At 39.5% G+C, this 11463-nt stretch overlaps 1 protein-coding gene across 1 annotated transcript in view; it reads left to right on the plus strand.

Moving 5' to 3' along the window:
• The window catches only part of LOC139202817 (homer protein homolog 3-like), a 43907-nt gene extending 33413 nt beyond the window's left edge, over nucleotides 1-10494 (plus strand). Inside the window, exons 7-10 of the mRNA XM_070832402.1 lie at nucleotides 120-276; nucleotides 6714-6835; nucleotides 7842-7911; nucleotides 9848-10494. Coding sequence (XP_070688503.1) covers nucleotides 120-276; nucleotides 6714-6835; nucleotides 7842-7911; nucleotides 9848-10033 — 535 coding nt within the window. The 3' untranslated portion in view covers nucleotides 10034-10494. The remainder of the gene's footprint in view (nucleotides 1-119; nucleotides 277-6713; nucleotides 6836-7841; nucleotides 7912-9847) is intronic.
• Nucleotides 10495-11463: the final 969 nt, after the last annotated feature.

Genomic DNA, 11463 nt, shown 5'->3' on the forward strand with positions numbered 1-11463 from the left:
TCTTTCAGCTCAGTGTTTTGGTTTTCTCTCACTGCTAGCAAGAAAGCTCTGCTAAATGACCAAATGGAGATATGTTATCACTGCCATAGGTTAAGTCTCTGTGTCTTATGACTCTGCAGGTCCATGTGTGAGATAAACCTGGAGGCTGAACTCTTCACCCTGCAGGACAGTAACGCCAAGCTGGTGGCAGCACTGCAGGAAGCCAACAGCAGCGTGGAGCAGTGGAAGAAACAGCTTGCTGAATACCAGGAGGAGACAGATCGCCTCAGAGACCAGGTACAGGTGGTGATGTGCAGCGGGTGGATGAATGAACACCTCATAACACAATATCCCTGCAGCTAATAACAATGTAGTACAATTCATAATATTTGGCAAAGGCTCAGGCTGTTGATGATTCAGCTTAGTGGTCATTTCTGAGTTATTGAGCAAATATTTTACTTGTGACTGCTGATTCATTTTTTAGAGCTTATTTTTGCCTCATAACATAATTTGTTTGCAACTGATGCAGCAGCAGCTCAGGTCGCGGTAAGCCACGTAAACAACAACAAAAAACAAGCTTTTCCAGCACAAGACGACGATAATTTTCTTATTTCGGGCCACTTTAAAGTGTTTCATAAAACCACGGAGAGAGTGGCTTTTTGTACAAAGTCTGTTTAACCCGTTGTTAGATTAGTGTCACCAGTGAGAGCAGTGTGAAGCATCGGTGCTGTTGCTATGGTTACCTTTGTTTCCACCTTTTGTTTGCGTTTTTCCCACTCAGAAATGAGGGCGTCATTTGTTGTACAGATTGTTAAGTGTTCTCAGGAAAGTTTGGTGAAAAAAATCAATTCTCTGCCTCAAATAGTCACAGAGTGTCTGAATTACATGAGGTAACTCCTGTTTGAGAGCTGTGTCCAATTAGTCATTAAGCCTATAGTGCAGATTTTTTTGTCTCCCCTATTCTGGCAGTGACAGTAATTCCACAAACACTGTCAACATAAACCAATAAGGAAAAGCTATTTGTCCTTGTCATCGATCGCTTTCTTTTATTGACTATAATACTTCGTCTGAATGCCGAGTTTCTTTTTTATCTGGAGCATAGAAACTTTTCTTGGATCTTCTTCTTCTTTCATTGCTGTAGCAACTGTTGCTCAGAGGTAGAACAGTTCGTCCACAATTGACAGATCAGCGATTTGATTCCCAGCTCTTCCTTCTTGAATATACTGAACCCCAAATTGCTCCCGAATCTGTGTTTGGCAAGTGAATGGTTGGCATGAGCGGGTTTGGCACTGCCGGCATGGTAGCACGTATGAATGGTGTGTGAATGGGTGAGTGTGACTGCAGTGTTACAGCACTTTGAGTGGCTGAAAAGACTTTAGAGGCGCCTACCTCATTACAGTTGCTCGCTCTGGTAAAAGCCAGTCATTGCTGGTTGATGCAAAGTGCATCACGACTGGTGTGCCAGCATGGGAATGTCACCACAGACACCACCTCTAAGAACTCTGGTTTACTGTGAAATACAGAGATTTACTTGGTGTGGAGGCATAATCAGGATTGTGTGAACTGATTTGCTGAGGACTTAATGTAACAGACATTCATTTATGTGTATATATATATATGTGTGTATAGAAGTCCTGCACTCCAGTTTTAAAGAAGACAACTTAAATAAAACAGGATAGACCATCTCATTTAACCTGGACAGACTTCCTTGTTTATTTCATTGTGCTGAGTTGAGTGTTTTCACATCAGTACTACTTTATGTGACGCTCTGCTTCCTGTCAATTGCTTCACATCCAAAGGGAACAAATTTGGCCTTCAGCAAATCTCCCTGAAAGAAGTCCTACTATAAACTATTTTGTCACGTTGTCTTTTATTTAAGGCATCTACATCAGCTGCACAGCAGTTTGGATATTGTAACCTTAGTATATACATGTGTTACTTGGGGAATTATAACGAAAAATACAGTAGATAGTAATAACTTTAACTTTACTTAAACATTAAATGTATTAATAAGCATTATCACTAAATAATGATTGCTAAGATCAGGATTACATTTCAGACTGGTATAGTTTAAAATGACACAAGCAGAAATGAAACATTATTATATTATGCCGTTTTTTTTTTTTTTTAAATTCATACATCTACAGCTATCACCCACACAAATTTGGTTTCTTCCAAACTGCAGATGCATTTTTCATCCAGCCCCTCCTCCCCTTCTTGGGATATTTCTGTTGACAGGCTCCCGTGATAATCGCAGGGCCAGAACGCAGACATTTCATCTTTAATTTAGAGAGAGGAAATTGTGCCCTTGGTCAAGCTTAACAAGGCTTCTTCAGTGCGACAGAATTAAGTGCTGCCGCAACTGGCCTGCAATGATACTATTACCACCAGTGGCAGAAAAATGAGCCTTTATTTTTAGCCCACGCTGAGGTTTCATTTATCTCTACGAGTCCAGGTGAAGGTTACCCCCCACCAAATACACACACACACACACACACACACACACTGCAGCAAAGTCAACCAGGTGGCTGGAAGTGGAGCAGGCCTCCAGGGCTTGGCGACGGGGTATTGAGGAGGGCAGGGATGTTTTTTTTTTTTTTTTCTGTTTTGTTTTTGGGACAGGACACCCTATACTGCCCTCCCCCTCCCCCAGCTCTGCCCCAGTTAGAGGAAGAAGATAAATCATCGTAGGAGCAGAAGGAGAGGGGTTGGCTGGCTTTTTCTCCCTCGTCACACTCTGCTTCAGTGATGTTTGTGTTCATCCACGGTAGAAAGGCTTTAGGTTTATTTTCTGGGTTTCTGGGTTGAGTCTGCTCAGTTTAATCCGGAGTTAGCAATATGTGGAGTGTTATACTTAGAGGTAATGGACTGTATTTGACTCTAGGATACTTGATCATCTTTTTGTGTACTTGTTCATGTTTGGTATTTTTTGACAGTTACTTTGACTTTTACTTGAGTACATGTGTTACACTTCTGTCTGCTGTAAGGCCTTTATAGAGTTATATTACAGCAACCCAAACTATAATCGCTACAAAATATGACATTTGAAATTAAATGCAAAGGCATTTAATTTTGATTTCTTGGCAACTGTGATTTTTGGATGTAAATCAAATTTATAGATGCTGAGCAAAATTAATTCAATAGATAAACATTTTGTAGACTCTCCAAGTCTAGACTAGATACAAACTGTCTAAAGATAGTGAGCTCAGAGAGTGCATACCTCCATCAAAGCAGCACAGTCCAGATTTTGTTGGTTAAACTAATATGTCACCTAAATCAAGAAGAAGGTACATAGCTTTTTGTAGATATGAGTAAAATCCTCCATCATAGTACATGTAATTTTACAGCCACTTATTTGCATTGTCTGATGTAGTATATGTCCGCAGTATTTGTTTGTTGTCTGGTTAAACAGTGAATGTCTTTGGATGCAAGACAAATATCAGAAAATATTCATATAATAAAGCGAAATCAAATCACATCAAATCGTACAATTATCTAATGCAGCCAGATATATTAAAGGGATATACCACAACAATTATTTTTATTATCAATTATTCTGCAAATTATTTTCTCTTAGTCTTTTAGTCTATGACATTTTTCATAGACATGGAAAAATTGTCATTTACAATTTCTCAAAGCCCAGTGTGATGTCATCAATTTGCTTGTTTTGTCTGACTAACCCTTCAAAACCTGAAGATATTCAATTCACTTTCCCACATGACAAAGAAAAGCAGCAAATCCTTACATCTGAGAAGCTGAATCCTGAAAATATTTGACATTTTTGCTTGAAAAATGACAGAAATGTTGAATCATCTATCAAGGTAGTTGCCAATTAATTCAAGGTCGATCAACTAAACAACTTATGTTGTAGCTATATAAAGAGTATTGCATAATCTCTGACGTTGGGCTAATTTATACTATTTCATGGTATTTATTATCATTTCACCCAACCCTGCGTACTCTTCACATGCACAAACCCATGCACACACCTGCTTGCAAGGTTGAAAGGATTTAATATGAGATCTGAGATGTGAAAAGTGTTTTTAAAATGACTGGATCACTGTAATCAGTTGTAACTGATGTGAATCCAAGCTGAACATGCAGTAGACATGTCAGACAGAAAGGCATTCCTAATTTAACTTACGATAGGATATAGTGAATAATAAACAAGCTACAACTCACAGTTACACTTTTTTTTTTTTTTTTGGTGCTGCATCTGCATTGATATGTTAGTCAGCCCACTGCTCCTATATGTATTTTCTATATATAACACCACTGATTCTTCATTTGAATTAAGATGAAAACATTCCTGGGAACATTAATTTTGAAAGAAATCAAAGTTGCTGCAGGTTTCTGTCTTGATTTATATCTGTGGAGCTCAGAGACATGGAGCTGGTGCCTCTGGGGACACTAGCTGTCACATACAGAGTGGATGCGAAGGGGTTGAGTCCTCTGGGATCATGTGGACCCCCCCCCACCCCCTTTTAAACCTGCGGCGGTTTTCTGAAGCTTGGCATGGATGCTGTGCGACGTAGCGCAGTGTGGAATCTATAAAGAGCCACTTTGAAATTGCCTGTGAAAATGCATGAGGGATGCTAAAGGGGGGGAAAGGAAATGTTGACATGGGAGCAGGAAACCCTCTCTCCCCTCACACGCACATTTACATTTCAGACATTCAGTGAATTGAAATGTAGGCAATAACAAGCATTGTGATGATTCCTGCATCACTAGAATTGAAATTACTGAAACTAAGGAGGTCAAGAGTTAAGGCATCTTTCTTTAAACTCCCCTGTTAACCTGTAAAAGAAAACCTTTTTATTTCTTATCCATCATGAATTGGCAGTACCAGGACACAGCTGCATTCCTACATATTACTTTACACTCCTCACAGATTATTGATTCTCATAAGTAACTGTGTAAAAAATGAACAGCCCAAATGGAAATTAGCAAACAAAAGGCTTCACCTGTCAGCTGTGATCATATCTAAAGTCAAGTTTCATCTATAGCAGCTGACAGTGCAGAGTACACTCTGACACGCACAAGCAAATTTGATCCATTGAATCCAATTAATGCAACGCTCAGAATGCTGTCATGTTAACCTTTTTATCTAATTATCTTAATGGGAGGACTGTCAGGCTAGAGCTAACAGTTAACACGCATGTTTTTAAACTATTAACTTTTTTGGGGGGCAACTGTGTTCATAAACAAACATGATATAATAAGAACTTTATCAGATTAAATATCTGCGTAAAGCTTATTAACAAATCCTGTTACTTCAAACAGTAAACACTCAGGACACAATTAGATTCTCGTCTAATCTGATTAGTGCCACAGCACGCACAAATTATAGCATATTGTTTTTCTTTTGTTATAAGCAAAGCCCAGTGGGAAGTGAGCCCCAAACCATTGCAGCTTTGCTCTGACTGTTGAGCTACAAAGACCTGAAGGATAAATGAGTAGATACTCAGTGAACCACAAACTTTACATCATGTTCAGACTTCAAAGGCTGAACAGTGTGGCCTGGTTTTAGTCAAACTGTCATTCCCCATCTTTGGCTTTTCCATTAATGTGTTGAAACACAGGGAAGTGGGTCAGACTTGGAAAAATATTTCTCATGATATTTCACAAGGTCACGAGATCCTTCCAGAAATTAAAAAAAAAAGCCTCCAAGGCAAGAGAGTTCAATACTGTGACCACTGACAGAAAAGCTTCTTTCCACAAATGTGTGTGTGTGTGTGTGTATGTGTGTGTGCACGTTTGAGAGGGATGAGAGAGTGTGCGCATCAAGAAAATGTCCTTGATTCATTTGTGTATTGCACATCAGAGCGATGCACAATGAATGTTGCTAAAGACACTCTGAGTTCTGACTAAAAGGACCTTTATCAGCTATGTGTCTGTGTGTGTGTTGGGTGGGTGGATGGGTGGGTGGTTGGGTGGATGTGTGTAGGCAGTTGGGCAATGACCCTTTGTTGGTTTCCACATTTCCATCAATAGTAATAATCAAACATATGCGTATTTGTGTGTGTGTGTATGTGTGTGACTGTATTATTGTATTTGTACATTGCTGCCATTATGTAAAAAACCTTTTAATGCTAAGTTTGCTGATTTCCATGTTTTCAGTGGAGGTGAAGGGCCATGTGTTGTTCTCTGGATCTAGAAAATGAAACCACACATTAGGTTTACACAACCTTTTCAAGGCCCAGTCATTGGATAACCACTGCAATGAGATCCCAGTGCAATGTTCTCCTCATTACAATGACTATCTGTTTACCCTTTTCTTTTTTACCTCAACCAGGCAGATTCTTGTTTCTCATCTTTGTCCATCAGAAAGTTAGGTAAAAACCTAATAAAATGTTCCGATGAAACTTCGACTGATCAGCTTCAGACACAGGACTGCAATGATTAGATCACCAGACTAAATCTGAGTCTTTCCAGCCCCTGCGGTGGTGTTTGCAGACTCAGGATCAATGTAAAATCGAGTAGTTTAGCATTGTGGAAATTCAAGATTTCTAAATGTGTAGTCAGCATCACAGCGAGCATCATCATCAGTGTGTTAGCATTGTCATTGTGAACATGTCAGCATACTGATTATTTTAGCGCAAAGCACCATTGTGCCAAAGTAAAGCCTGTTGTTGTCATATTAAATGTCTGTGAGTACACAAAAAGCACTACATAAATGTGTTTTATTATTAAGTATGTATTAATTCTGTATCTCTGTGTGTGTTTGTGTTCAGGTGGCAGAGCTTGAAGCCCAGCTGGGGCATCCTGCTGTCACTCAGACTGGTAGAGAGGAGCTGAGTCGCTCACTGGAGGAGCTGGAAGCCCAACTGAGTGCCAAAGACCAGGCAAGACATCAGTTCACTGCCTGCACTGCACACTGTCCAAATCCATTTACCATCCTAAAGAGAACGTCGGTGTGGAGAGCCAGCCCAGAATACACCTGCACACAGAATATACTGCCAGTAATCAGTTGGATATGTTTGTTTTCCATGTGATAAAAGACAAAACTCTGGAAAGATAATGTTAAGCGTTTAACTTTAAGCCTGTTTATTTGCTTCTCTGAAATCTTCTTTTTGACTTAACCGATTATAACGATAATTACTAAACAGCGGGCATTAAAGAACAGAATGTATCTTTTGGCTTTTCCTCATGTCCTCTTAGTTTCTATTTCTACTAAGTCCATAATTTATCTTATCGCTGTCATTTTTCCTGTTGAGTCATTGGTTCGGTCAGATGAAGAGAGCTTTGATAAAATACCGCAGCCCCAAAAAAAGGAATACTGCAGATGTCCAGAGCTGCCACCTACATGCTAAATGAAACCAGGACATAACACCTTTCTGACTCACCTTCATAACTGTTTCCAAGCCTGCTTAATATGATTATTTATGATGCCAAAGTGTCGTCTCATAAACATTTTGTGCCTGTCTAAGCCAAGTTAATATCCATCGAATGCACGAAGAGCGCGCTGAGCCAAAACATTTCTTTTTTCTGGTAAAAGAAAATGGATATTAAAATGTCCCCTGAATATTTTATTCACTATAAGCAGCTTGCTGCTGTCCTCCAGCCTCATTAACAGAACCATATCTGCCCACCATCTAAACAAGTTTCACTTTTAGCAACAGGATTGGTGTGAGGTCACTGTGGTATGTTTCCCCTGGGGGCCAATCCCTCCCCGGAAACAACATAAAGTATCCCAAATCCCCAACCTGGTGTATGATAAAGCACAACATGAAATATTTTGTTGCAAATCAAGAGATGAATGCTCTGTGTTCTGATAAACAGGGATGTTGGATGTGTGGGAATGAGGTGCGAATGTGCCGCTGTGACGGTTTGAAATTACTGTATTTTCAGGAAATTCACAGTCTACAGAGCAAGAAAACAGATGTGGGTGAGCTAGAGAAGGAGAGAGAGGAGGCCATGCAACGACTGCAGGTACGCTGACTACTGGCTGAGTACGCTTTTCCCCCCGTCTGAGTGCTCAGACTGACTCATCATGTTGCAGTCAGTTATTTTGTTTTGCTTTACTAGTGTACTTGTGTTAGTGGGGAGCAGCACATGCCTCAAACAGACTGAATGATCAAAGAATGTATTCGATAGGTGATAGTGATGGGTCGATATAGTTTACACAAAAAAATGTATTATCTTACACCAACTGATTGCTACAAAATAAAAAAGAATGACACTGGTTAGGCAAAGTTGTCCATTTCCTCCTTATCTTAAGGTGATGAAAAGGCCCCTTTCGCTGAAATATTCTTTACATAAATTTGCAAAACATTACAAACTAAGATTACACTACTTAATACAGAGACTACAGTTTAAAAGCAATTAACTATGAAGTTGTAAGTGAAAAATGGAATAGATGGGATTTTAACTGCTAAATTGTCTTTCTATCTTCCTTGAATAGAAAATGACTTCATAAGTGCTGTGTGTCAGGCTCTCAAGAAATTCTCACACTTTAAAGACAGACTTTTAGAAGGCCCTTTTTTTTTTAAAGGCTACAACTCTTATAAAACATGATGAATGGGACTGATTGGTTGGCAAGTCTAATACTGAGCAACACTCAGAGATAATGGGATGAGTTTTTTTATTTCTTTTTAACATAATCATACAAAATTTGTGCATAAAATGGTTCAAAATAGCCTACATTTTCACAGTTAACCTGGTAGAGGATGTATTATATCAAAGAAAAGTTGGAAAACCACTTAATTGACAGGGAGAGGGATAAAAGCATTTCATCTTTTTCAGAGCAAACATTTATTTTTTGCCATTTGAGCATGTGATTCAGGTTTTCAAAGCATTTTCTTCTCAAGTCCTATATAAATACTAACTGTTGTACTGATTTCTATTCAGCAGATATTTATAGCAGAAATGTTTCTGGTGTTTTCTGATGTTACTGATGTATCTGTTTTTATCTTCACTACATTACACTTGTTTATTTTTTGTACACAGTCAGGAGAACTGAAGATTTGAAGGAGAAGACAAATTGTATTGAATTTCCATGTTAATGCGGCAGATTATACCTGATGCATATTGCATAGCCTTTATTAGGTCCTCTGTCATTTTTAGTAGTGGTGTCAGTTCTGAATAATGTTTATTCATAGTTGACCTTTGCTGTCCTTGTGTTCATTCCATAATCTATTCATTGGTGCATTTGGTATGCAGAATAACCTCATAAAGCTCAAAATCGCACATTTAAACTTGCAATATAACAATTCAAAGCAATAATGCCTGACAGGACATTCTCAGTGAACTTTATGGCAGTCAGCAGCCGCTCGAGGGTTGAAGAATTCACAGTCTGAGTAAAACTAGCATGCTTGTTATTCTAAACTGTATCTGCCAAAGTGCCTTTAAGCAAGATGCTTTGCTTGTACGTGCTCCAAAGCTGTTGTACTGCAGTAGCTGTCATTCTCCATTGCACTAGTCTTTGCTACTGTATACATCTGTACTATAATCCTGTTGAAATTTAAACAGCAGTAACACGGAAATACTGTGCAGAAAGATTCTAGGCATGTAGACATACCATGGAATAAATTACACTTCTCACCACTAAAATTGGTTCTTTATAAGTGAACATGTGTGTCTTGCTTGCAGAAGAAAAGCAATGCATGAAGCTCGTGTACATTACTGTCAGCCCAACATTTATTATCAGGCAGGTGCAGTAAGTAACAGCAGGAAACACTCCCCAGTTACATGTATATGGTTATTTACAGACACTCTTGCATTATGCAAAATGTATTCCACAAAAAATTCATTTTAAATATTTAAAATCACTGGTAACTTGTAATAATGTCACAAAAATTCAAAGAATGCGTACAACCAACCCATGCAGAAATACATCTAGATGAGAAAACTGTTCATGTGTCTGCAGGATGTGGAGAGACGGAACTCAGAGCTGGAAGACCAGGTTCAGACTGCTGAAAAGACGCTGGCCTCCAGCCGGGAGGAGCAGCAGGAGGCGGAGGGCGAAGTCCGACGCATCATCGAGGTTCTGGACGTCAAAATCTGCGACCTAAATGACCTGAGACAGAGCTTGGCGAAGCTCATCGACAAATAGTCCCAGCAGCAGTTGGGCTGCACCTCCTCAGTCCTCCACAGTCAGCAATGGTTCCACCCATATGGCCTCGGTTTGTGTTTTACAGCAGAGCAAAAATCTGAGCAGTATGGAGGGAAACAAACAGGTGTTTACCTCCATGGATCTGCTTTATAAGATCAGTGCAGGAAAGCGGCAGGTATCAGAGACCTCTTAAAGGTGCTGTGTGCAAAATTAAACATCATTGTCACATTAATACGGAAACCTTGGAATGATTACCATAAACAACTGACAGTATGATCTACGTGTTTTTCCCATCATCGCTCCCGGCAGCAGCACATTCTTCAGCTCTTCAACCCCGATGACGATAAAATGATTTTTACACCAGGATTTTACCCTTTTCACCATCTGCCCACCTTAAAAGCTCTGACAGCTTTACATCAACTTACTCTTGAAGAACAGTACCCTCTTTTTGGTGACGAAGCATTCCAGCGTGTTTTGCTGGGCTACAATCTAAAATGCTGAGTAGAGGCGGCTCGACGCTGATAAGTAATAGTCTCCATTGTTTATGGTAATTATACCAATGTCTTAATGGAATTTATTACAAATATTACACAGAGCACCTTTAAAAGTGCACTACAACTGATTCGAAGCTTGCTATTCTGGAAAAAGTAGACATTTTAAACAGATATCAAAGGCTTTTCCAACATATTTTTGGTGAACTATCGCTATTTAATACAGAGAGGGCAATCCACTTGTAATAGTGTATACTCTTACTGCATTAAGAGGGAAGAGTAGCAGTAAAACAAGTAAAAGAACTGAAGATAATGGCCTGAGTGTGTTTAACAAAAGCCAAGGGTGTCAATCATCCAGGCACAGATGGTAAAACTGCAGTCAGTTCTATCATTATTTTGGACATTAGGCTTACTAAAACAACAAAGTGATCCATTAGTGTTTTTTCACCGCAGTTTGGCAGAAGAATGACATGTTAAACTAATAGCCTGAGGCCTGCACATTATAATAACCCTGTATGAATTGAAGGATTTTAGTTGGTAGATCTCAAAAGTCCCTGAGAGAAAAATCCTGTCAATTAAAATGTCTGCTCTTACACAATAACAACCTTGTGCTCATGTTGGTGCCATCCCTCCTTCAACACTGTGGAGATGCACCCAGTAGGAGTTTGGTCAGGGTAAGGACACATGGAGGCATAGACCCTGAATAAGTCGGCTCCAGTTCACCATCGGCAGCCTGGACTGGCCTCACTCACAGGCCAGAACATCAACAATCTCAAAGATGCAACCTGCTCACAGTTTCTCCTCTGAGGATCGCCAGCATACGATCTTTTTTTTTTTTTTTGTTCATGTCTTTCGAGAACTGCTCTTCTTACCACTTATTCTTTTATTCATGTTCATTGATGGGTTACTCACAGTCAGGATGGGAAATCTTTGATGGCT

Source organism: Pempheris klunzingeri, chromosome 6, assembly GCF_042242105.1.
Source record: "Pempheris klunzingeri isolate RE-2024b chromosome 6, fPemKlu1.hap1, whole genome shotgun sequence".
In the NCBI taxonomy this organism is placed as follows: domain Eukaryota; kingdom Metazoa; phylum Chordata; class Actinopteri; order Acropomatiformes; family Pempheridae; genus Pempheris; species Pempheris klunzingeri.